General features: G+C 35.2%; 1 protein-coding gene across 7 annotated transcripts in view; it reads left to right on the top strand.

The window, feature by feature from the left end:
• The window catches only part of AGBL3 (AGBL carboxypeptidase 3), a 118,230-nt gene that overhangs the window by 76,323 nt on the left and 14,090 nt on the right, over window positions 1–27,817 (top strand). For 6 of the 7 annotated variants that reach the window (XR_012482308.1, XR_012482309.1, XM_074267859.1 and 3 more), the window contains exon 15: window positions 3,521–3,578. Coding sequence is in view for 5 of the 7 variants with exons in the window: in XM_074267859.1 (XP_074123960.1) it covers window positions 3,521–3,578 (58 nt within the window). In the remaining 2 variants the exon portion in view is untranslated. Of the gene's footprint in view, window positions 1–3,520; window positions 3,579–13,182; window positions 13,532–27,817 lie in introns of those variants that run through there. The other variant, XM_074267860.1, reaches the window with a different exon arrangement.

Below are 27,817 nucleotides of genomic sequence, written 5' to 3'. Positions count from 1 at the left end.
ATATGTTTAGTATTGATATTCCTTCATTATTTATGGTACCCTTTAGTAACATGTAGTTTCCTTATCTCTTTTAATTAGATCTATTTTTGCTTTTGTTTCATCTGAGATCAGGATCATTACTCCTACATTTTTGCTTTAGCTGAGGTATAATAGATTCTGCTCCAGCCTATTGCCTTTATTCTATATGTATCTCTTTGCTTCAAAGTGTTTCTTGTAAACAGCATATGATAGTATTTTGGCTTTTTGCATTACTTCTTTTTGTGAAGGACACTGGTAGCTTATCCTTCTTTTTTAACATTTCATTTTTAAATTTTTTCTCAATTACATATAAAAACATTATAAACATTCTTTCTTTTAAAGTTTCTGAGTTCCAAATTCTCTCCCTTTCTCTGTCTCCTTCCTCATTCTGAAGAGGGCAAATGATTTGATATAGATTATACCTGTGTAGTTATGCAAAACATTTCCATATTAGTCATATTGCAAAAGAAAATGCAAACACAAATCCTGAGAAAATAAAGAAATCAAAAAGTATATTTCAATATGAATTCAGATCCCATCAGTTTTCAATGGAAATGGATAGAATTTGTTGTCATAAGTTCTTTGGAATTGTCTTAAATCATTGTGTGCCTTGGGATAGCCAAATCATTCACAGTCAATCATCATACACTATTACTGTTATTTTGTACAATGTTTTTCTGATTCTTCTTGTTTTACTTTTTGTCAGTTCATATAAGTCTTTCCACCTTTTTCTGAAAGCATCCTGCTCAGCATTTCTTATAGCACAATAGTATTCCATCATCTTCTTCACTCCACACCATCACTTCTTCATTCATTCTCCAATGTTGATAAGCATCCTCGAAATGTTTAATTCTTTGCCACAAAAAGAGCTGCTATAAATATTTTTTGCAGCTTCTCATGCTCTTCTTCACCCTAAGAGTATGATCCAGAACTGTATATGGGAAAAAACAAGATCTCGAACCCAATGATATCAAAAGATGTCTTGTACATTCTAAATATACAAACAATGCAAAGACACAGACTTGGGAAATCAAAGTATATTGTTGGAGGAGTAAGAGAGAAGGCCAGTTTATCTGAAATAAAGAGTACAGCAGGAGGGGTCATTAGTCCACTGCTGTCAAAGTCTGAAGGACTTTAAAAAGTCAAACAAAGGAGTTTTTACTTTATCTTAGTAGTAAACCACTGGAGTTTATTGAGTAAGGAAATGCTATAATTTAGATCTGTGCTTAAGGAAAAGCCCTACAAAAAGAGTAGGGAGGAACTTAAATCAGGGCTTAAATCAGTGAGAGGACTGTTATGATAATATATAGATAAGGGGTGGTTAGGTGGCACAGTGGATAAAGTATCAGCCAATCTGGCTTCAGACACTTACTAGCTGTGTGATCCTAGACAAGTCACTTAATACCAACTGCCTCCAAAAATTAATAATAATAAATATAATATATAGGTAAAAAGTGATGAAGGCCTTTATTAAAATGATGGCTGTGTGAATAAAGAAAGAAGATAGAGAAAAATGTTGTGGAGGTAGGAACAGTATGATTTGGCATCTGATTAGATATGTGGAATAAAGGAAAAGTAAGGGATCAAGTATGATGCTGAGCTTATGAACCTGACAAACTGGAAGAATGGTTGTACCTCTCAACTAGTAGAGGAAGTTTGGAAGGGGGTGGATTTATGAAGAAAGATAAATTATGTTTTGGACATGTCATGCTTGAGATGTTTTCTGTACATTCAGTTTGAAAAATTCAGGTGGCAGTTGATCATGTGGGACTGATAGTGGTGCAGACTTTTTCAGGGGAGAATCTGGAGCTGGATATATACATTTGGGAATCATTTGCATAAAATTATAGTTAAATCCAGAAAGAGAGAGAAAAGGGCCCAGGTCACGGCTTTGGGGAACACCTACACTTAGGGGTCATGCTATGGGTAATGAGCCATCAGGAGAGATGCTGGAATAGCACCAGGAAAGAAGCATCAGTGAAGCCCAGCCCAGAGAGGGGAGGGTGTCCTGGAGGGGATAGAGTGCCTCCCCCACCCTCCAGGACACCCTCTTCCCCATTTTACATTCATTATTTCATTTGGTCCTCAACAACTCTGTGAGAGAAGTGCTATTATTATCCTCATTTTATAAATGAGGCAATGGAAGTTGAAGAGGTTGTGACTTGCTACTTTTAACTCAAATTGCTTTCTCCAAAGTTACCAATAATCTCTTAATTTCCAAATTTAATGTCCTTTTATTAACCTTCACACTTCTTGATCTCTCATCATCTTTTTCTCCTGACTACTCCCTCCTCTATTTTCAAAACACTGTTTTCTCTTATTTCTCTTGACCTCTATCTGACCACTCAATCTCCTTTGCTGAATCTTTCTGTGGGTCATACCAGTCAAGCTTGAGTGTTCTCTGAGGCTCTGACTTGGGACCTTTTCTCTTATTTCTTTATCTATCTCACTTGGTAATATTATAAGCTAATGGTGGTGATGATGATGATGCCCAAGGGCATTATCAGTCTTTCATTTTCTCAAGTTCACAATGTCTCCTTGACTTTTCATTCAAATTCACTCCACTTATCCAACTTCTCATGATTTAAAAAAATAAAATTTAGTATTAATAATTTATAATTTTTTTTAAAATTTTGATGAATAGTTGGGGGAAAGTATCATATAGGAGTAGAAAGTTTTAGTGTCAGCTCTGTCATTTACTACTTACATGATTTTAGACAATCCACTTAATCTCTCAAGGGCAGGTATTTTTTTAAACTAATTATCTCCCCCAGCATCTGGTAAATGTACATGAAATAGATGGCTAATAAATGATTATCAAATAAAGAATTGAATTATAAAATTAGAATAATAGTATTTGCACTGTCAATATACAGCATTATTATAAGAAAAATATTTTGTATGTTTCAAAATGGTATATGAATTTAAATAATTATTTGAATAAATAAGATATTAAATAATATATTTCTTTCCTCCCTCAAATTTTTCTTAGTTACCTTCTAACAAATAAATAATTAATTTTAAAATTCTGCTTAGAAAATTTTAGAAGTCAGTGACAGAAATTAAAATGTTTACTTTGGTCAATTAAAAGAAAAAATTCCTAGTATATAAATGGTGGACACAGAATCAGAGGACCTGGATTTGAGTCTTGGCCCTGCTAGTAGTTGTGTTACTCTGGGCCCCTTACACTTGAGTTTACTCAGCTGTATCATAATGATAATTCCTATAGTAATTACCTTACAAGATTATTTCAAAGATCAAATGATTTAGATAGAAAAAGGACTGAATGATCCTAAATTGGAACATGACTATAAGTCATTTGTCATCATTATCTTCTGTGTGGGAAAAAATTCTGTTAAGAAAGATATAATGAGAAAAGTAAGATTTCAATGAAAAAGCTAGCTGGTATAATCTCCAAAAGAAAAAAATTGTAAAAACATTCACATTGTCATTTTAATAATAGAATGTTGAATTTTCTCTCTGTTTTTGTGTGCTCTTTTAGATTGCTAGCAGGGGAGATGTACCACAGAGACCTAAGGAAATAGCCCCCAAAACAAAAGGTAATGGATTCAGTTCAATTCAGTAAAAATATTTTTAAGTACCTGCTATGTACAAGGAAATGTGCTAGATTATATACATACATGTATGTATATATATATACATATATATACATATATATACACACATATATATATATATATATATGTATATATATATATGACAAAGAATTACAAAACCCTGTCCTTGAGCTGCTTCCTATCTAATGAGTGGATAAGATTTGTAGATACATAAGTAGAAAACAAGGTAGTTTGAGGTTAGGGCAAAAGAAGAAATCTAGCCAAAATGTTGTAATCAATATAAAGAAGGAAGAGCAATCACTTTTGAGAGAGCGAGTATGGAAAGCTCCCCAAAGGCTTCTCATGGGGAAGCCTTCACAGAAAAAATGGCACCTTACTTAGGCTTTGAAGGAAAAGAAGGATTTCAACCAATGAAGAGGTGGAAGGAATATATTTCAGACATGAGGAGAGAAGCATAGAGAATTGTAAAAAATTGTGAAGGGCATTAATTGTGAAATAAGACAGAAAAGGCAGGCTATAGATTGATTATGGAAGGCCTTAAAAAAACAAACTAAAAACTTTGTATTCCATAGGCAAAAAGGAGTAGAGAGTAACATAATCAGCTATGTGCACAATGCTTTACTATAGTAAGTTGTACTGAACTAGTCTGTATCTCATAGACATACTTGAGATTTAGATATTCAGTCCTCTGTATGAATATATTTCATTGCCTAATTCTATATAAAGTTACATTAGAAGTCTATAACATGTATATCCAAAATCCAGAAGCCCAAAACGTGATATATATATTATTTGAGTAGTGTTTGCTAGATTTGACTAATCAAATATTTCTGTTAATGTTTAAAAGTTTTTGTCAAAGAGGATAAAATGAATCATATGAGTTTTTGATAAATAAAGAACTTATGTTTAACCTGTTATAAAAATATATGTACTATATATATATATTTATACATAGATAGATAGATAGATAGGCAACTTTATCTAGGGACAATATATATATATATGTATATATATGTATATATATACACATATATATATATATACATATATACATATATATATATATATATGTGTATATATATATATATAGAATAAACTCAGCTGGTACAATTCAAAAAGCTGTCTTGAGGTTATATCTGACCATTGCTCCATCATCATTTACTCTTCTAATTCTGACACACTTTGAAATGAATTTAAAGCAACATGAGCCACACCATCCTAGAACATCACAAATGTAAATACTTCCATTCACCAAAACGATGACACAAGGGAAGAATTAGCTTAGTATCAAATATGAAAGGGCCTGGAGTTGCCTGATCAAGTCTCAATCAGTATCTCTTCTATATTCACTGTACTATTCTCAATACCTTCTTTCTTACTACTAAGTATAGATCCCCTTCCTGTTTTCTTATTTGGATTCCCCAATAGAAATGTTGGGGCAGTCAACTACATTTAGTTTAGCTCTTTCCCCAGCCTACTGCAGGAAGTAGCATAGGGTAATATCCCATATACAGCCTCTATACTCCTTGCATACTCTTCCATGTCTATTATGCTACAATACTAACATAATGGGTACAGAGACTCCCCTAAAGGAATAGGCACGTTTTCATAATGCCTTGGGATAAGAGAGGCTCACTCACTGGGAAGAGCTACCTGAGCATCCTAAACCAGAAGGCATTGATTCACGAACACCCAACATGAGCACATCTCTGGTCAAGAGGTTTTGAAAAGAGCAGTAGAAAGGAAAAAGAAAAGACAAGGAAGGAGAGAGGAATGGAAATATCGTTAATCCTAGAGGTTCCTCTGGTGCACACTTTATCCCACCAGGAACTGCATATTGTGAGATTTTTCTCCTCCCCTCCTGGGCCATTAGAACACTAATTTCTGGCAGCCAGCTTCAGGAATTAGCCTCTTCTATGCCAGAAAGATTCAAGCTGAAGAAATTGAGGAGTCCTAAACTAAAGAAGAAGGCTCAAGCTAGGATATGAAACGTAAGAAAAAGAGACAGGAAAGCAATAGTGGCCAGGAGCCCGCCTGGGTATTTTATTTATCAAGTTACTATGATGAGAAACCATAATAAAGCACTTTACAATGCTCTTTTCTTTCCAAACTGACACCCAACCATGTGCCACTTTGAGCCTATAATATCTTGCTAACAGAGAGATAGTTTGTGTTAGAAAGTGGGTATTGAAAGTGTTTAATACAATCTGTTGGGTTTTTCCTACTTGTCTATTTTTAAGTAAATTTACCTTTATCACAACTAAAATGTCATCTTATATATTTAATACAATTTTGGTTATCTAAGGAAGGAGATATTCAAAGATTGGAAACTGGGGGTGGGGTGGAGTGGGGAGCCTCAGAACGCAAATCTGAGTGGATCTGAACCTGAAATAGATGATCAGAACCACAAGATACCATGGGGTAGTTAGTTATATTGTAGGGATACTGCTGAAATTGTTTTTTTTTTAATTTAAATAAAGCTAGTTTTGAATTTTAATTCAAACTAAAGTTTGCATTGGCAATAGTAAAATTGGTTCAAGTGGGTTTTTCTCTTTTTTCCCCACACTGTAATTCACTATCAAAAGAGTTGTTGTTTTTTTCTAACTGAAACTTTCTGATTAGATCAGTTGTTTTTCTATTGTTATTATAAATTATGTGTAAAATGTCCTTGAGATATTATTAACAACATTGTTGAATTGATGCAGTACTTGTCATTGACTATTAGTTTAAATAGCTGCTGTGATTTTAAACTGCAGAGAGGCAGAAATGTATTTTGTTACATCTATGGATTAATTTTGAAATTTGACAACCAAGAGGTTTTTTAATATAAAATCATTTAAAAGATATAATGAAGATAATGACAGAAAATTATGAACAGTATCTCCTCATAAAACAGTGAGAAGCAATGAAGAAAAAAACAAGTTTACAAAAAATTTGATAACAATCCTGATTGAGTCCAATTATTCTAAAGATATTTAAGGATAAAAATGGAAGAAAGAGAGAAAACTGATTAAAAATGGAGAAAACCCATGAACTTTTTTTTCACCATTGAAGCCACCACAATTACAAATATTCTTAACATGTCACCATCCTTTCTGAAGAAGCACAATTAGCACTGGAAAACAAAGAGAGATAAAAAGAGCAACTGGAACAGACTAAATATATAAGGCATAGATTTGTATTATAGATGATATAATCTGGATGATACTTAATATTCTTAAAACATCTAAAAGAAGATAAAATGCTAAAGTCTCAACAAAACTCTTGGAACTTTCCCAAAAAGAACCTGAGAAAATACTAATAGCTAGCTTATATACTGACTTTCTCATTCCTCCAAAAGTTTTATGAACATGATAGAATGAGAAGGGAACAGTCAGACACAGACAAATGATAATCTCTAAGTGGTCTACATTTTTGTAATCATATAATGAGTCAAAAACTTAGAGCATATAAAGTCCCATTTTGCCTATCATTTGCTGATAATTTAAAACCCTTCCAACAAGTTGTCTCCCATGCATGTGGCAAAATCATACAACATTCTTTAAAAGTGCTAATAACAAAGATCATTTTGTTGGATTACTGTTTTATAATTACTAGCAAATGAGTCATAAAATAAGGAAATATGCTTCCCTGAATTATTCACTACATGTCAAGGATATCTAGTGCAAAAGTTCATGTAAAAGAAAGATTCTTTACAGATATTTTGGTGCTTCAGATGCTTTGATCATAAATGACACTGTTTATTACAAGTCTCAGAACACTGCAGGCCTTTCTAAATGTGTCATAAATAATCATTCAAAATGTTTGACAAAATCAAATGAATGAAAAATGCTTATTGTACAGTTAAAATGATAGAGAAGAGATTTTGTTCATTAGTACTTTTATCTTGATGACAGAACTGCAAATGGACAATGAGCTGAACTTAAAATTAAATAAGAAAAGGAAAGCAGACTAGATTTCTTCGGGAAATGGCATGTTGTTTTTAATGACCCCAAGCTGTTCCCTGAAGTAAAGACCTATTTTGATAACAATATTCTTCTGGTGATACTATATAGATATAAATCATGGGATATTCTAGTGTCTGAAAAAATTTTAAAAAAGATCACACAAAACACAATCTGCCTACATGTGGGCCTAAATAGATTACAGTATACTACAAGTGAAAACTTGTACAAAAACAGTGACATTAAGAATGTCATTAGAGATAGATGAATAGAAAAAAGACAGTCCTGTCACTTATCAAGGACTCATAGAGTCCACTGGTATCAATGCTATGTCAAGAGAACTAAAAGAAGACCCCCTAAAATGTTTGGTCACAGAATCTGAAAGGCGGAAAGGATTTCAACAACCATGTACTCCAATCAAAATACAAAAAGAATTCTCATAATAACATACCTGATAAATAGTATTGCACTTCTTAAAGATAGATGGAAGGACTTGGACAAGAGTAATACAGGACAGGCAAACAAAGATGCATTGTTGGAGGAATTACTCCCATTTATGAGATCATCACAGATTCACTGAATTTAGTGCTCTTAATGAACATGTGTATCCTATGTACCTTTAAAGATGAATAAATGGTTGATGCAGCAGAAACTGATATCCAAAGGACTGAAATAAGGAAACAGAAACAGTAAAAGGTACAGAAATTGAACTGGGTTCTAAAAAACTTAATCATTGGCCCCTAATTGTTGTTTCTAGGTCCTTTCCTCTGGACTCATAGTATCTTATGTAGCATCAGCAATAACAATTGAAGACATATAGTGTCCTGCTATGGTAGATAGTAGATTCCAAATTTGTGTTCTAATCAATTTACATTTATTTGCAACATATACCTCTGAAGTTCATGCTTTGTGGATTGAGTGAGAAGGATATGGTTGACTCATGCTTGGTTTATATGAAGATAGATAACCTTGAAGTTCCTTGATGAAGTTATAGATATTAATGTAAGATTAATCAGGACTAATTTCAACCTGTTTAGAATACTAACAAAGTATTTCAGATAGGGACCTAAAACTCAGGACTTGGAAATCTAGACCATCCAATTCCTCCTGTTACAAGAAAATAGAAGGTAGTGATGAAAAGCAGTCATTAAAGACACTGAACCCTCCACCCTATCGGTGGATCCAGAGAAATTTGACTTTAGTAACTCCAAAGCCAGAGGAATTGAAGGATCTTCTGAGGAGGAAATATTTCTTGTATTACACAATGCTAGAGTTGTATTTTGTTCACTTGTTGAATGGGATATACAATTCTCCTTTTGGGACAACATACAAAATCTATCTCAAATATACTTGACCTTTCTGAGAGCAGTCTTCTCTGAGATGGAACATTTCTGAAACTCTCTAATAGAATTGTTAGTCAAAAGCATCATTAGCGACCTATAGTGTGCATACTTTACCCAATGTAGCATTATAGAAAAGACTTGAAAGATTCAGCTATGTATGTATGGATCATCACATTTTGAATAAAAGGACTAAGGTGAATTGGTACACTAAATATTATGAGTTCAAATATTCTTGAACTGTTTGGTAAATATTCAATGGTTCCCAGTGTTGGACCTACCCAGTTGCTATTATCAGATTCCCTAATAGCAGAAGAAGATAGGTGAGATAACTTTTATCAGCCATGGTAGAATTCTCTTATTTTGAACAGATTCCACAATGCTTTAAGAAGCACCTACAACTTTTGGACATCTTATGGAAAACGTATGGAATAGAAAGAGTATGGTGTATTATATAGTCTCAAAAGATCTCATGGTCCAGAATGCTGGGTTTGCTGACTGAAGAAAAAAACTTGCCTCTAACACTTCCTATCTGTGTGATCCTATACAGATCATTTATGCCCATGTGCCTCAGAAAACTCTTAAAAATTTATCTACTAAGTCATAGAGTACATGTATCTGCATTAATAGAAGAATCTTCCACATCAGGAGTTCTAGCTGACAGCACATATATCTTTGTTATAACTTCCCTTTACACATATGGAAAATGTGGGTGGTGATTTAAACTATCTAGAGGTATTCATGTGTCTGAATTATCTCACTGTATTTTGGAGGTGAGGATGGGGAACACTAGAAGAGCATGAAGTAAATGAAAGAATTTGCCAACTGCAAGATGCTGTTGTGAAGCTACCAATTGGCAAGTGACAGTTATGTAAAGCCTTTGCCAAGCATATGAATTTCAGGTCTCCACAGTTAGTATTAAGACTGAAAAGAAATATTCATCTTCTGGCCATGTTCAAAGAATTTTTGAGAACTAAAGACTTCTCAAGGATTTTGGATACCATCAGAAGTTAAAAATAATGATGTCATCATTACTAAGCCTTTTAATGGTCTCACTCATGAATATACAGTTGGAAAATCCTAATAGTAGAAAGCAGAAATGGGCAGTATAACCTGAGCCTTCTGTCATTTTTTTGGAAATCATTGGAATGAAAAAATATGTGAAGGCCTTCAACATCATGGCCAATCTCTCTATGTATGGACTTCCACAGATCTATGCAAGACTTTTGTGGTACATACTTATGCCAGTGTAGATGACTTGGAAGCAGTTTTATATCAAGAGATCTATAGACATAAGAAATCTTTTTCATTGCCAATAAATGACTCCTAATGGTGAAACTCATCATCCCAATTGGAGTTCTTGGCTTTGAAATGGGCTAATAATGTAACTGTGTATGGAGCTTAATTCCAAATATGGATAGGCAATAACACACTGACATATTTTCACTGGTACTAAATTGGATAATGGCACAGAAATCATACCCAGAGAAAAATTTCTTCTATAACACTTGCCATAGATGATTTGAGACTTTAGCCATCTATAAGGTCAATTGTGATATTAACAAGGGAAGACTCATATGGATTCAGATGCTCTGTCCTATACATTCCATTTGTCTGAAATTACGGTGATACTTATAGAAAGAGTAACAAGCAGGCACTCACACAAGAGTGAAGTTTGAGACTTCATTAGAAAGCATGCCAGCAAGGACTTTATTTTCTTTTCACTGAACCAATTGTTATTGCCTCAGTCATTTTTGTGTCACTGACAGTGAGACATTTATGAAAAGTACCAGCCTTAAAAGCAAGGGTCTGACCCTTAGAGACTTACATTTCAGTGCCTAGATTTATTAGAAGAAAAGAACAGCAGAAATTGGATCTTTGCAATGGAGGACAGTACCAGACTATAAATATCTGAAAGCAAGGTTCCAGAAAGCATTTGGTACTATCAAATGCATTCCAGTCTTTGGTCTTGAAATCACCACAGGGTAGTTTTAGACTCTCTGAGACAACCCAAGAGCTGGTACAAAATATATTTTATCATTCCAATATGGCAGCAAATATCTATAAAAAGTAGTATTTGTGATTTTCAAAGGAATTTGCTACCAGCTCCTTGATTATCTGGAGTAAATAAGTACCAGAAAGACTTTGGAGCTTGAGTGTATAGATTTTTTTTATTTCTGGAATAATAAAGAAAAAAAACATAATTAACATCCTAGTAATGATCCATCATTTCACCTTGCATACCCATGCAGAAACCAGAAAATTTCAACAGTTGTGGTAGAAGAAATATATTTGATATAGGAGAAATATTTCTCTGGGTATGATTTCTGTGCCATGATTCATTTTAACCGACTCTGTACATTGAGAGCAAGTTAGCCAACAAGTTAGTAGTTTTGTGGGGAATCAAGAATCCTAGAACTACATTTTGCCATCCTCAAGGAGATTTATAACTTCAGTGTTAACAATCTTAGACTCCTCCCTGTTGATAATTGTTCATGAACTATTCTTATCTATTGATTTATTCTATGGAGTCTTAGAAGATGGCTAAAGATTAGACACTTACAACCAGTGCATCTCTTAGCAATGATTTCAACCCAGAAAACTTGTTTTAATTTGCTATCACAAACTACAACCAGGAGATAGAGGACTGCTATAAAGAATCTTGGTATTCCAGTGGAAACACAGGTAGTGAACAGTGAAGAGCTGCCATAGACAAAATCATTGAAAGATTGGGCCTCTTCTACAAAAGAGCTGCAGATGGTCAGGGCCTTGCAGAGGTACTATATCACAACCATCTCTTGTCCACAATGGAGGACAGGAGGATGAGAATTAGGTAGAGTTTGCTAACTGGATTTTTAAAAGAGCACTCAGGATGAACTATTAACACTTGATAGTACCATATTTAGAGAAGGCTCAGATGTAGAAGAAATTGCAAATCTAGAAGGCCAGAAAAGCCAAATGATTCATTTTGCCCAAAATGAAAGTGGGAGAGAGCAAATTAAATACAAATATTTCCTTTTTATGTCTAATAGTCCAATAGTAAGAGACCCCAAGAGAACAACTATAACATATGATATTGTGTTATATGACCTATGTACTTCGTAACAGTATACATTTGCTGTATTATGTATCTTTCTGTTATTGCCAAATAAGCATAGAATATGATTTACATGTGACCTATATGATTTTGCTCTGTATTGCACAAGGGCAAACCTGCTTGTTCTATGGTTCCCATTTTTTGTAATATGCTCTATGTTCTATACTCTTGCCTATATGTGTGCTTGTAGAATCAATTCTAATGCAGATTTACTATACTATGTACTTTGTTTTTGTGCTGTATCCTTGGGATAATTACATATGAGTGACCTGAGTTAATGTGGTACAGTGGAAAGTTTGCTGAATTTGGAGCAAATCAACCCAAATTTGAATGCCAATTCTGCCGCTTACCACCTGTGTGGCCATAAATAAGTCACTTTACTCACTCAAATACGTGCCAGGCACAATGAAAGGCACTGGAGGAACAAAAACAAAAAAGGAACAAAAACAAAAACGGCACCATTCATGCCTTCAGTAGTTTATATTATATCAGAACAACAGATAAATAAATACAAAACATATACAAATTTGGTAATTTGGAGATGAAGAAGAGGCACTAGTTGAATGGAGGGAAACCTTAGGAAAGAGATAATGCTTAAGGCTTTGAATGTGCTTTGAACAAAGTTAGGAGTTCAGAATGCAGAGTTGAAGAGGAGTACATTCTATGCATGGGGGAAAGGAGACATCCTAGCCAAATCTGACAGGAGTGGACAATCTTGTGAGAGGGACAGCAAACACTAGTTCAGCTAGACCATTGAGTGTGGTAGGGGCTATAATTTGTAATTAGATTAAAAAATAATCTAAAAACAGATTGTAAAAGACTTTAAACACCAGAGTTTGTACTGCGTCCTAGAAACAATTGGAAGCCTTATTTCTTGAGCAGGAAGTAACACAGCCAGACTTGTGTTAGAAGTTTAGCAGTTATGTACAAAATGCACTGGAGAGGGGAAAAGCCTGGATCCAGGGAGACCAAGTGGTAGGCTATTTCAATAATTCAGCTGAAAGCTAATAAGGTCCTAATTTTGGGTGGTAGCTATATGAATAGAGAAATTATCCATTTTCTTGTCTCTAAAATGAGGACAGTTGAACTAGATTAAGGTCCCTTCCAGCTCTAAATCCCTGATTGTATAACTTTGCTATGTGCTAATTTTTGAATGTGTATTATTTGAGTTACAAATGCCCCAGTATGTCCTCTGTAATTTGCAGGTAAAAAAAATTTTACTAGGGGGAGAATGAACAGGGATATCAAGCCTCTCTTCACAAGACTGCCACATATCCACAATGCTTTGAGACAACAAAGACTCATTCACTGGGGAAAGGGGCCTGAACATCATATCCCAGGAAGCCATTCATTCATGGTCATACAACATGAGTCAGGAGATTTTGCAAAGAGAGCTGAGGAGGAAAAAGAAAGGCAAATGAGGAATGAGAGGGAAAATCTGTGTATCCCGGAGTTTCCCCCAGTGCCATCTCATTCCACTACCAGTTGAGGCTTTTCCCCTCCTCTTCTTCAATCCCTGCCTGGATTCTGGACAGCCAATCTAGTAAAACTTCACTCCTTCCCTGCTGATAAAGTTCAAGCTGGGAATCACCTGAGAAGTCTGAGGCTTCCTGTTGCAAGGAAGAAGGTTCCAACTAGGATCAGAAACACCAGGAAAAGAGACATATATAGAAGAAATGGTGATGGGCAGCTGGACTTAATGTTCTCTTCACCAAGTTGTTGTTCTGAGGGGATACAGCAAAACATTTCATAAGACTCTTCATTTCTCAAGTTTTCACTCTACTCTAAATCAGTAACCTGTAGTATCTTATGGAAATTAGTGCTCCATGGCAGATAAGTTTGGAGAGGTGGTTTGCTTTAGAAAATAATTGTTGAGAGTCTTTACTATTTCTACAATTTTAAGTAAATTCTCCTTTTCCACAACTAATGTGTGATGTCATGTAATTAATTCAGCTGATTGGTCTGAGGGAATAATTCAGAAAATAAAAATGGAGGGGAGGATCAGAACATTAATGTGATTATATATGAACCTGAAATATAGGTTATGAGGGCCTGAATGCACAGCTGTTACACTGACAAAATCAGTTTTAATATATTTACATTAATTGAGTTTAGTCTATTTCTGATCCTTTAATAAAATATTTTCAAAGTTTGTTTCCTTTACTATACCTAGGAAATATACTTAGGAAATATTTAAAATAATTTTCACACAAAATGTTTTTTCACAATATTTTACATTTTTCACAATTTGCTAATTTCACAAGGAGATTATCACTTAGTGATAACTTTTGTGCTATACTTAGATTTTGAGACAAAAATTTTAAGTTTAGGATCTCAAGTTCGTTATCTGAAAATAAAATCTCCAAGATTCCTCTTAAATATGATATAGTTCTATATTATCAGAGTCTTTAAGTTTGGAGTCAGAGGATACAGTTCAGAATTACAGTAATAGAATTTCTGAGTTTAAAGGAACTTCAATGATCATCTAGTTCAACACAAAATGAATACTCATTATAGCAAAATAGACAAATGGTCATACTCAGAGACCTCCAAAGAAAGGCGATTCATCCCCTCTCTAGACAGCCAATTCCACTTTGGAGCAGCACTATTTGTTAAATTTTTTCCCCTGAAATCAAGCCTAAATTGGCTTCTTGGCAATCTCTACCCATTATACCTAGTTCTGTCTAGGGAACCAGGAGAACAAGTCTAATCCATTCTTATGACAACCCTTCAAAAACTTGAACATCTCTCAGGTTCCCCTTGACTCTTTTCTTCACCTAAACACACCCAGTTTTTGCAAACTATCTTTAATATGACACGAGTGTAAAGCCTTTCACCATACTTTGGACATCCTCCAGAAAATCAATATTTTTCTTAAAGGCCCAGAGACCCATACAACATTACAGTTGACATCTGATCAGAGCTGAGTTCAGTGGGACTCTCAATACCCTATCCCTGAAACCTGTGTGCCCTTCTTAATGCAGCATTAGCTTTTCAGATTGTCACAATCCACTCTGGCTCATCTTGAATTTGAAATATGCTAAAGCATATTTTTTTCAGAATAGCTTTCTATACATGTTTCCCCAATTCATACTAATAAATCCATTTTTTGGTACCCAAGTGTAAGACTACATCTATCCCTATTGAATTTCATCTGATTGACTGACTTATTTTCTACTCAATGCTTTTTTCTTCCAAGATCCATTTGGATCCTAACGCATTCAGTGAGTCAGCTCCCCTTCCAGCTTTTATATCTACAAATTTAATGAGAATTCTATCTATATCTTTACATAATTTATTGCTAAAAATAGTTAAAAGCACAAAGCCAAGCACATTGACATTGAATCCTTAACAATTGCTTTCTGAGTTTGGCCATTCAGCCAGTATGAATCCATCTAATTGTATTCTTGTTGAATCCATTTCTCACTACCTTCACAAGAATAATATGACATACTTTTTCAAAAACTTTACTAACATTTAAGTAAACTACATTCACAGCATTTCCCAACTCCATTCGTTGAGTAATCCTGTATGTGTGTGTTTTTGTATATTTCATTTCATTTGTCAAGCTGTGCTGTCTTTTCTCTCTACCATTTCATTTGCTGATCTCATCAGTTCCTATGGATCCAGTGGTCATCCTCTGTTTTATCTAGCCTTAACCTCTCTGCTAATCTTCAATTTCTAACTCCCTCTTAGATATCACAAACTGGATTGTAATAGACTGCTTGAACTCAATGTGTACCACACTAAACTTGTTTTTTGCTCCTAAACTCTCCCTACTCCCAAACTTCCTTATTAATCTCAAGTTCACCACCACTTTTCCAGTTCCCCAAGCTCATCCCCTCACTCTCTCTCATCCCCCACACTCAATCTATCAGTTTCCCCTTTTCAATAATTCTTGAATGTGCCTCTCTCTTTCCTCTGATATTATCAATACCTAAGATAACTCTATATCTCAGCTCTGAGCATTTTCTCTCTCTTCCCCCCATCCCAGTGCTTGAAATGTTCTTCCTTCAAGTCCTAGCTAAAACCTCACCAGCTACAGGAAGCCTCTCTCAATCCATCTTAATTTTAATGCCCTCCCTATCTCCTGTTTTACTTATTTCCTGTTTATTCTGTAGATAATTTGTTCATTCAAAGTTTGCATGATGTCTCTCCCATTAGATTGTGAGGCTTTTGAGAGCTTTAGAGAAAAGGACCCAGATATTTTATCTTATACTCTTTGGTTCTTTACCTTCTCAATTTGAAGCTCCTGGAGAAATCATTTAAAGCTAGGTTTTGGTTTAGCTCATGTCTTGGGTCTCTCCAAAAGATGAATATAGAAAGATACACAGTATGGAATATAAATGAGTAAAACACCTACTGATTTCCTCCACACAAACTATATCATTATACATTTACAAAGCTTAAACAAGCATCAGTAATAACTTAAAATTATTGCTGTATTTTCCCAGGATATTAATACTTATAATATCAAGCATGAATCATTTTTCAGGCAATTGAATCAATATTTCATCTTCATTTTTTTTTATACATTATCCAACTAGTTCCCTGCCTTGACAAGTCAGGCCAGGTTTTGGACTCATCCTCTCTGCTATAGAAATTCCTCTTATTGCCAGTCAGCTATGATCAAGGGATCTAGGAGCTCCACACTTCCCAACTCATGATGCTGCCTCTGGAGTCAGGAAATGATCCATCTTCTATTGTCACCATTTGGTTATCCATGTTCAAGAAACAAGGCAAGCAGAAAAGGCAGACGGGGGGGGGGGTCCAGGTTCAGCATATAACTGTGTCTCTGATAGACATGCTACCAGGGTCCACCACCCCTCCAGATTTCAGCAATTGTCACATGCTCATCAAATAGGCAAAGACAAGAGATCTAAAGAGTGGGGTTACTCCTGACAAGATATCAGACGAACGAATTAAGACTGAATGACAAATTGGATATGAGAGACAAATAATAGGTGAAGCCAGAGAGGACTAAGATTTGAAATATGAGTGACTAGGATATGATAGCCAGAAAGGGGAACTATTTTAGAGGAAGCTCAGGAAGTTGTTTCAATTCTATTATTTCAAAAATTCATTAAGGAGGTCTTCAGTTCTTGAAGGTTACACCAAAAACAGCACAAGAATTATGTCCTACCAAAGTTCTAAATACAGCTCAGCAAAAAGATGGTTGTCTTGTTGGATAGAATCAACACTAGAAAGTTAGCCAGCAGGTGATGAATTGTCTGAGACATCATGACTCATGAAAAACATTCACTAAGGGGCAAGGGAGTTGCAATGTGTCAATGAAGGGAATGCCAACACCAGTGGAAGTGTACATTTGTTGAAGGAAGAGTTTGAAGTAGATATATATCTACTTGGGTCTCTCTGTAACAAAGTCAGAAAATTTGGGATTTGAGAGGACAAGAGACAGATTTGGGATACCATCAATATAAAGACAGTAGCTCAAGTCAAAAAATGGATGGGATTATAATCATTAGATACTTTTGAATTGACATTACAGTGGTAAATCAAACAAAAGGTTTTTAAAGACCTACTTCTCATCATTTCAGGTATCCAAAAAATTCTTATATCAATACATGAAAAAAATATCTTATTGCTCATTAAATTAGAGTAAAGGATCCTTCAAATACTTACTAGAAATACACATTGGTTCTTATAAACAGAAGTCCTTATTTTGAAAACAACTGGTTGAATATAATGAGCTGATTAATATTTATTTAGTTCATGAGCTCCCCCCCCAAAAAAAGTATAATGGATATTTGACCTAAACTCAAATGAAAGAGAAAATTTGGATTGGGTTTTTTTTTAAATAACAAAGTACATCTTTATTGAAAATAATAATAATAATATTGTTTATATCTTACAGTGAAGATTTATCTGCACACACAGATCAGTTTTGGTGTAAGATTAAATTAGGCAAAAAATCTTTTTCAAAAGCAAGATTTGTTTAGAATCAAATTCAATAAAAAAAATAGAACTAACTTCCCTCCCTCCCCCCCAAAAACTAGCTTATTTGTGTAAACAGACTTAAGAAATAATTTCAACCTAAAGTTAAACCTTCTTCAAAAATTAGCAACAATTTTCATCTACTTTCACTCTTCTTGATAATTACCAATGACAACTGAAGTTTGAACTACTATAACTTTTGCCCAAGACTCCAAAATCATTTCATAATAGCATATAACAATCCCCAGAATATATGCTGCCTTAATTTTGAATTCAAAATAATAGAAAAGCGAATATCAAGACCTTTTGGTCTTGGGTTCAAAATTATTTTTTCTCCTTAAAGATTATTTGAAACAATTCCTTAGACTATTTTTATTTGAAATGCTAATCTATTTTTCATATGACCTTTTCCTTTCTATTTCTATTTTCCCATTCTTTTCTTTTCCTTTCCTTTTCCATGGTAAAGATATAGGGAAAAGTTTTGACCAGAGGACCTCATTCTTTAGTGTAATGAAAGTGTGCTTTATGCCTTATGCCCTACTCCCCACAGGATCTGGAGGCCTTTGCCTCAGAATTCAGAGAACATATTCTGCAAACTAGTAAGTGTCTTTCCTATTCCAGTCTCTCTGGAAAGGAAGGGGGTGTCAAAAAAAAAGCCCTCCCCACAAAATTTAGCCAGTGCAAAAAAATGTGGAGCTTTGAAAGTTTCCACACTTCAGGAGAATAATAGTAGAGAATTGAGGAGGGTTTAGGGTGTCTTTAACTAAAGCCCTTACCTCTTTCCATCCTAGTTTTCCCAAGGATTTTGAAGGCTAAAATATAAAGACCCGTATTCAATAGAGCTGCTCAAGAAAGTAGCGGGAAAGTTTCTGTGGTTGTCAGAAATCGACCATTCTTCTCTTACCTCATCTTAATCATCCAGTAAGGCTTTGTCCTAAGCCATGACATCTGCCGACCAGATGATGAGAATGGAGTTAGTTTAAATCAAAGTCCATTTGCCTTAATAGGTTAGTAAGAAAAGTAGCAATAGAACATTTTCCCCATAAGCCTGAAACAAACATTTCCACAATAGAAACACCATTATTGGAAAAGAGTGGGCATAATTAGGGGTTGTGTATGAAGAGGCATGAAAAAATGAGGCATGTGCACGGGAGACACACATGTAAGTTACTATGCAATGAAGGAACATGTCCAAGGGATGACTACATAGGGAACCTTTGTGGCTAGGCTGTATCTGTGGAGGTCTCATGGGGAAAGGCTTTTTATGTGTCCAGTGATGCAGGACTGATATTTTCTCCTGATGTTAGTTCCCCCTGAGCTAGTCACGTGCTCTGCAAGGTGGTGCGCCACTGGTATCATGGTTTCCATAGGGTGTTGCTCTTTTGGATATGTGGTTATAAAACTTCTTGCTGTCATTAGTTTCTGAGCTTCAGCTATAGCTGAACTCAGATGAGATGTTATTTCTTCTGGGAATAAGTGAGCTCCTCGTCTTTCACATCCCATCACTAGACTAGAAACATCTATTTAAGAGATGAAAATCTCTGCTTATGCATTCAGCATTTCTCCCCAGAAGAGCATATTTGTTTCTAGGAGATCAAATTCTTTTTATACACAGAACAAGCACTACACAAGCATAGTTGTCCAACATTTAGTCTACCTTTAAGCCTCTGCTCCTTTTTGCTCACCAGGAGCAACATTTCTGTCCCAAGTCTCTTTTGTAATGTTAAAATAGTTCCCTTTTACATCTCCTCCTCATCACTGTTCTACACACCTTCATGTAATGTTCTTCTCTAAATTGTAATGTTCTCTGAGAGCAGGTTTCTTGGGGGGCTTCTGGAGGTAGCCAGTGTAATAATCACCTCAAATGTAGCAAGAATCCAAAGCCTTTTTTGTTTCCGTCAAAATTTTATCTCCTTCACTTGGGCCTCAGCTAGTTTTCTGGAGGCCTTAAGGATCTTGGTTTCAGTGTTCTCCACAGGACAGCCTGCCACTATTTCTCTGTCTTCCTTCCCGACTTGTGAATCTCCTTGACTGAATCCTGGCTCTCAATCTCCCAAAGTGCATCCTCCTTGAGACATCTAGCTTATATATGTTCTCTTAAAGGTGTGAATCTTGCAGAACTCTAGTAAGTACTAAGTACATAATCATTGTCTCTATCAATTCCACTGTCTTAGCACCTTGTAAGAATTCTAACATCTCCTGCTTTCTTTTGATTTAGAACATAGATGGTCATGACCTCCCTGACTTCTCAAGGAGGTGAGAACCCCAAAAAAGAAGGTCACACCTTCCCTAACTGCTCAAAAAAGGAGTGAAAACACCATAAAAAGAGGTGATCACGCCCTTCCTGACATCTCAGGAAGGGAAATGAAAACACCAAAGGAAATGGGAAATCAAATAAGGGGCTCATTTGAAACAGGTATACATAAATCCATTAATATGGGAGGTATTACACATAATTACATAAATTACATAAGCACATAGTAGCATAACACAGGCTAGTAGTGATGTAACAAATAACATGAATTATCATGAAGAATTTATACATGTCCATAAGTCCTAGAAATAGTCCAAAAAGAATCTATCGTCCATTATTTCATGTGCCAGGAATCCAATAACTCCTGCAAGTTTTGAAGTCCTGCAATAGTCTCATCTTGTATTAGAGAATCCAATGGTTCCCTGCTGGTTTTCAAGTCCTGCAACAGTCTTTATAAACAATTTTTCATCTCAAGGAATCCAAGGATTCCTGCTTGTTTTCAAGTCCTACAACAGTCTCATTATCAACTATGCTCTTTCATTGTCAGATGTTTCTTAGATTTTCTCCTTTGTTTTGAGGTTTTTCTCCTTTTCTGTCTCTCTCCAGTTGCTCATTGCCACCCATTTGTTTCCTTCTCCATCTTTTCCTTCTTCATCTGTAGGAATACAAGCAAACTCTCTCTCCCAGGCAGTTAACCTATCTAGTCCCTTCTATTTACCACTTTCTGGATCTCTCCCCCACATCACCTGGCAGTTGCATTGAAACTGTTTGCCCTGGACACTACCCTGTTGGTTTAAAAAGCCTGTATTCTCCCCAATTGTAATCCCTTTCTGCCATGTGATTCCTTTTTGGCTGATAGATCACATCAGAGTCCTAACCTTCTAAAGAATCTCTAGGTGTAACCTCGGATGCCACCATGTCTCACTGTCTTTTGTATGATATTTTGGGGCTGAACCCCCCCTTTCATTTCCCTGGGTCAATCTACATCCTGAAGCCCAGTGGAAACCTTTGTGGAATTTTGGACAGGGGGTTTGGGGGTTTATTTTCTTTTTTTATTATTAATAGTTTTTATTGACCAGATATATGCATGGGTAATTTTACAACATTGGCAACTGCCAAACCTTTTGTTCTAATTTTTCCCCTCCTTCCCCCTCCCCGGGTTTTATTTTCTCATCCTGTCCTCTCACTCTATCTCTGTACCTACACAGGGCTCTCAAATGTCCTGTTTTTCCACACTGAAAACATTGATGATTTTCTCTAAAAGTCCCTTGCCAAGAAGGATCCTGTTTTCCCATGTTCATCATAGTCTGAGTATAATAAGCATTTGTGCCCACTGTAGCACAGCGTCTTATGATATCCTCTAAAGGAGCATCTTTGTGTAGTCCCCATATAATTCTTCTGCAAACCTCAATGACATTTTCCTTAGCCAGTTGTCTGCTGCATTTTCTCCAATGGTTCTAATGACAGCAGTCTGCAAATATCCCACAAAATCTGCAAAGGGTTCATTAGGACCTTGCTCTATTTTTCTGAAGGCTTTACCTTCATGTTTTTCTGGGAGAGAACCCCAAGCTTTTATTGCGGCCTTAGAAATTTGCTCATACACTGTTATGGGATAATTAATGTGTGCTGAATTCTTTCCATACTGACCTTCACCTGCTAGTTGGTCAAAAGTGATTTGTATGTTAACTCCAGTTTACCTATTTCATTGGGCTTGAATCCTACATAATTCATGATACTCCGAAAGCCACAACAAGTCCAGGTTCTAAACATGAACTTACTTGCTATGGATTTCCAATCACTAGGGGTTAGGATTTCATAAGCCAAACTATTTAAAAACATCTTAACATAAGACAATGTAGCCCCATAAAGAGAGCAACCCTTTTTTAAAATCCTTAATTTTTTCCAGATCAAAAGGAGTGTATCTTCTCCTTTTTTGACCTAAAAGGTGAAGCTCTTCAATCACAAGGTATGCATTTATTTTTAAATCAGATACATCCTGTCCTTTATTTTTTGCTTTAACCAATGCCTTTTGTAATCTTGTCATAAGCTGCTTTTTAGGAGGTCCTGAATGTGTTTCTGCCTCTTCCCCTTCTCCTTCTCCCTCCACCCATGAAGGATTAATTGAGGGAAGTAGGTCAGGGGATGAGAAATGTTCCTGCTGGGAAGTGCCATATTTAATATTGTACTTAACTCCATTCTTATCTGATTCTTCATCCTTTTCACCTAGTATAGTTGGCACTTCCCCCTCTTGCTCTTTCTTCTTTTTCCTTTTTCTAACACTTACACAATTTTTAAAGCCAATTGTATTAAATTGTATGTATAAAGTGTATTTTTAGAAATTGAGTTTGGATTGGAATTGTAGTATTCACCTAGTTGCTCTCCTACTAATTTCCACTCATCTATATCCAATTCTTTTTCCTTAGAGAACCAAGGAGATGTGTACTGTACATTTTCTAAAAGTTCAGTGATCTGCTCCCAAATTGTAATCAAACCTTGGCTTTTTATAAGTCTGACAGTGCTCTCTACACATTTTCTTGAATTGGAAAAGCAGGCTGTTTTCTAAACATTTGTCCCATTTTAGCTGAAATACTAGTTTAGCCCTTTAACAAAGTTTCCTTGTCTGTTTTTGTACTCACCCTAATTTCTGGGTCTAGGGGACTTTTCCACTGAAATCAGAACCAGAGGCTTTTCCACTGGAATCAGGTTTGTGTCTGTCCCACTTTCAGGCACCAAAATGTAATGTTCTTCTCTAAATTATAATGTTCTCTGAGAGCAGGTTTCTTGGGGGGCTTCTGGAGGCAGCCTTCCTTTCAGTTCAGTGTAATAATCACCTGAAATGCAGCCAGGTATTAAAGTCCAAATCCTTTATTGTTTCCATCAAAATCTTATCTCCTTCACTTGGGACTCAGCTAGTTTTCTGGAGGCCTTCAGGATCTTGGTTTCAGTGTTCTCCACAGGACAGCCTGCCACCATTTCTCTGTCTTCTTTTGTTCTGCCTGACTTGTGAATCTCCTCGACTAAATCCTGGCTCTGAATCTCCCAAAATGCATCCTGGTTGAGGCCCCTAGCTTATGTATGATCTCTTAAAGGTGTGAATCTTGCAGAACTCTAATAAGTACTAAGTACATAATCATTGCCTCTATCAATTCCATTGTCTTAGCACCTTGTAAGAATTCTAACACCTTCAATGTCACTACTTTTGCAGTCTCCTAAAATCAGTCTGGAAATACCAAGTTAAAATATAAACACATTTGTAAAGTCTTACAAAGGATGATGGATAACTATAAGTGGTATTGTCCCTAAAAATGGAGAAAAGCAATTAAGGATAAAACCAATTTGAAGAAAGCTAGGCAAGAAAATCAACTAAGTAAAATGATTCCAAGAACATTCAAGGGTGAAAATTGAAGGAGGACTGTAAATAGGAAGAAAAAGAAATAGTTGCACAAATCACTTTAACTTTTATCACTTTATCTGTCATAGTCCATGTCACACATTTGGATCTCAGCTTCACAATCCCAGTTGGGCTTATAGAGGAAATAAAAATGATTCTAAAGAGAGCAAATACAGGAGAAAAATAGCCGGATTGGTGTCTATTCTCAAAGTGTATGCATATTGAGGAGAACATACTGGAGATGAAACAATTATGAGGATTTTTAGAGTACTAGTATATACAAAGTATTAGGGAAATATATCAAATTCATGATATAAGAGAGGAAATCTCTGACTTAATAAATACAATAAAAAGGTGACTAAGAGAACATTTAAAACTACCAGCCTGCATGCCTACTCTTTCATCTATAAAAACATTTCATAGTGAATGAACTGAAGATCCTCTACGAGGATATTAATAAAGACAGCCACAGATCAATTGCTATCTTCATTGTTGGAAGGAATTCTTGAACCAATGATGCTATTTTCTGGTTCTTTTACCTGTTCAAGAGGGCTTTTTCAGTTTATTTAGTCAGATTATCATCTATCTTTCATCCTTTAGTATATTTCTCAGGGCCATGCTTTTGTCACCATCACTTGGCATTTTCTTCTTCTTTGAGGTTCATTCATCTACATTACCCTAGTAAGATTACTGTCATATTTATCTATGAAATTGATTTTATTTTACTAGATAGAAAATAACATATTATTGATGTGGGAGTCATTCCTGAATTAACTGACTTCGTACAATCAAACTACTATCTTGCTGGTGCAATCATCAAAATTAATATAAAGGAAGAATACTAAAATGAGAGAAAATGTGGTGTACAGTTAAACTAATTTTACTTGACCTACTGATCCAAAAAAGGCAAATCAATGAAGAAAGGATATCTTAACTAATTATAATAAATTTATTAAAAAGAATTATAAATTAATTACTATAATAAAGAAACCAAAGGAGCCTAAAATTGTCTTAGTGAAAGAAACTTCACAAACTGAGAGAAAATGACAACCAAGAGCAATATCAGTTAAAAATATTATCTGAATTTTAAAATCTTACTGAAGGGAATTGAGGAAAATTATAAGAACTATCAAGTCATAAAAGAATAAAAAACAATAGGAGAAATTTTTTTAAGTTTATTGAGAGTCCTATTTAAATAAAGTCATCCCAAATATATTCAAAGATAACAGGAAGAAGAAAACAATCAGATGAAACAGGGGAAAGATCTGCAATGATTTTTGTAATGAACTTTAGACCATTAAGGATAGTGAAACCACCAAATTTGGATTCTAACATCACAACCCCAGATGTATTTATAGAAGAGATAGAAATGCCACTAAAAAAGGCAAAAATGGGGAAGTTCATTGTATTAAGAATACAAAAAGTATCACATTGTTGACAATTTATTCAACTGAAAGATGAAGAAAATATAAAATTTCACTTGCTTATTGTTGGGGTTTATATTATTTTTATTATAAGAAAATATTTGGTTTGGTAGAGCAAAATAACATCTCAAAGGCTGTCTTCCAGAAAGGTATTTCCCACAAAAATGTTAAAATTGCATAAAATTTTCTGAAAGGTATATAAGATATATAACATTGTCTGATCATAGATTTAGAATTGGAACAAACCTCTGAAACAGTATGGACTTATCCCTACATAAAAGGAGTTTCCTGTATAAACATACTGGACAAATGTTCCAATCTTCTTTTATATTTGAGAAACTAAGAAGTGTCCAAGCTTCACAAAGAAGCTGAGTCTCAGAGACAAGCTTTAAATCCAGATCCTCTGAATCCAAATCCAGCATGCATATCTCTATATAGTGCTGCCTTACAATGACCCTCATGTGATGTAATCTCAAGTGAAGCATAAAAACAAGGAGATATGTATACTCTAACTAACTTCAATTCAAAGGTGAACTCTTGGATAATAAAGTCCTTCAGATGCTTCTATTGGATTACATTATGCTGACTGAATAAGTGCTAGAGTTTTGTGAAGTCTTCTAGATGTGTATTCACCCAAAAAATTGTATCCTAATTATTCAAAAATGGGAAAAAAGTGAATTAAGAATACTTATTGTCCAGCTAATATAGAGAGTACTGATATGTACCTGGAATAGAAATTCATCTATCTTGATCAGGTCACTTGATATTTTTTTGGTCTTCACTTCAATATCTGTGAAATGAGATGGTTAGTTTAAAGAGACCTTATTGAAGTCATTTCTATCTCTTTCTATGATCTAAAAATCTTTTTTTCCAATAAATTAGTTTTAATAATTATTATTTTATACTCTTTTCATAATTTCTTCTTGTATTCTGTCCTACTAGTTAGTTATTCCACATTAATGCTATTATTTTATCTAATTTTATGGTTTATGCCTTAGTATATGGACTGGTATTGCATAAAATTTAAAGATGGTTAGTATTGCTGTCTTTACTGTGTTGGCATAATTAATGTACATTGAATAGATTTCCAGTTTTTCCATTCAAATTGTTAGAATACACACATATAAGGAAGACCTGTGGTCAGGGAAAATCATGGGAGACGGCACACAGGTAGCCAGTGTCATGCAGACTCCTAGGCTGACATCTCTGGACCTGGAGACTTCTCTATCTCTACAACTAGCCTTGCTTTCCCCCTGCAGAGCTGCTGCTGTTGGACATTAGTTATAGGATGTCACTGAACCACAAGATAATTAATAACTAACATTTATATTGTCCTTCAGGGTTTACAAAACTACACACACACACACACACACACACACACACACACACACACACACAGCATCAAGGTGGCCTAGTGGGTAGATCACCCACCCAGGAGTCAGAAGAACCTGAGTTCAAATATGGTCTCATGTATTTTCTAGCTGTGTGAACCTGGACGAGTCACTTAAACCTGATGGCCTTCAAAAAAAAGAAAAGATCCATGTCATTCCCCTATTTAATAAACTCCTAATGGCTCCCTATTTTAAAAAAATACATACACACACATACTCTCTCTCATTTGATTGTCACATCTCTATTGAGGTATGTGCTGTTAATTGCTGCTATTTTATAAAGCAGGAAAACTAAACCTGAGAGGTTAAGTGACTTGTCCAGGACCTGAGGCAGGATTGGAGCTCAGGCTTTCTTGGTTCCAAATCTAGCTTCCTGTCCTTGGTGCCTCCTAACTGCTCAGTTCTTCTGAAAGATTGTGGTACTCAACTATTCTGTTTTCTGCAATGGGCTAGACCACAGGAGGGCCGCTTCTGAGACCTCCTGATACTCTTTGCAGCCAGTTGTTAGCAGTGTCTTCGACCATAAAGGCAAAATGACCACCTCACAGTCCCACAACTGTTTCACCAGTTTATGATTCAGATTCAGGTTGTAGCTAGACAGAGACTCGTGATCATTGCTATTTTGGGGGGAACTCCTTTGCCTTTGTCTGCCATTCTGAAACCCAAGTTCTACTATCTGATTTGGGATTAAAAAAATCCCTTTCAATTCCGTTCTATTCCCATTGTGACAAACATTATCCATTTCATGCAAACCTTTCTGGAAGCAAGACTTAAAAAGGACTAGGAGGAGCTGATGTCAATATTCAATGAGACATAAATGAGAAAGAAAATGCTTATCAACAATACTTACATCTAACAGAGGTTATCCAGCAAGGAGTCAAAATGACTCCTATAAAATGGTATATTCCCTCTATGTGTGTTTGAGGTGCTGATTGCACTAAACTAAAAACATTACAGAGCCTCTTTAATGAGATCCACAATTACCCAAAAGAGTTCAGTTTAATGATTGCCAGGGGAAAAACTAAGTGAATAAAGAATACCTCTTGTCAAACAAACAACAGCAATAACCATATTTTGGGCAGACACTGAAAATGGATGAAGTTTGTAGAGCTGGGGCCAGGACTGAATAATAGGAAGAAACTAAAATTCTTTGCATTTAGGACATTGCACAGGGATTTCAACAATTCCAAACTATTTCCTCAAAGAAAGAAACAAAAAAAAAAAAATTTAAACCACACTATTCTTATAGGCTTAATATCATGAAATAGAAGCAGGGTGCTAGAAGTGGCTCCTATCAATTAATTAAATTTTTCTTTGTTAGTACTTATATCCTCAAAACTAGAGAATGCAACAAATCAGAAATTTGATTTGCAATTATTTTTTTCTGATTGTCTAGACTATGGAGATCGAAAAATGTTAATGATT

The sequence above is a fragment of the Sminthopsis crassicaudata genome, chromosome 5, assembly GCF_048593235.1.
Source record: "Sminthopsis crassicaudata isolate SCR6 chromosome 5, ASM4859323v1, whole genome shotgun sequence".
NCBI classification, from domain to species: domain Eukaryota; kingdom Metazoa; phylum Chordata; class Mammalia; order Dasyuromorphia; family Dasyuridae; genus Sminthopsis; species Sminthopsis crassicaudata.
Note: the sequence above shows the minus strand (reverse complement) of the source record. Positions and strands in the feature narration are given on the sequence as shown.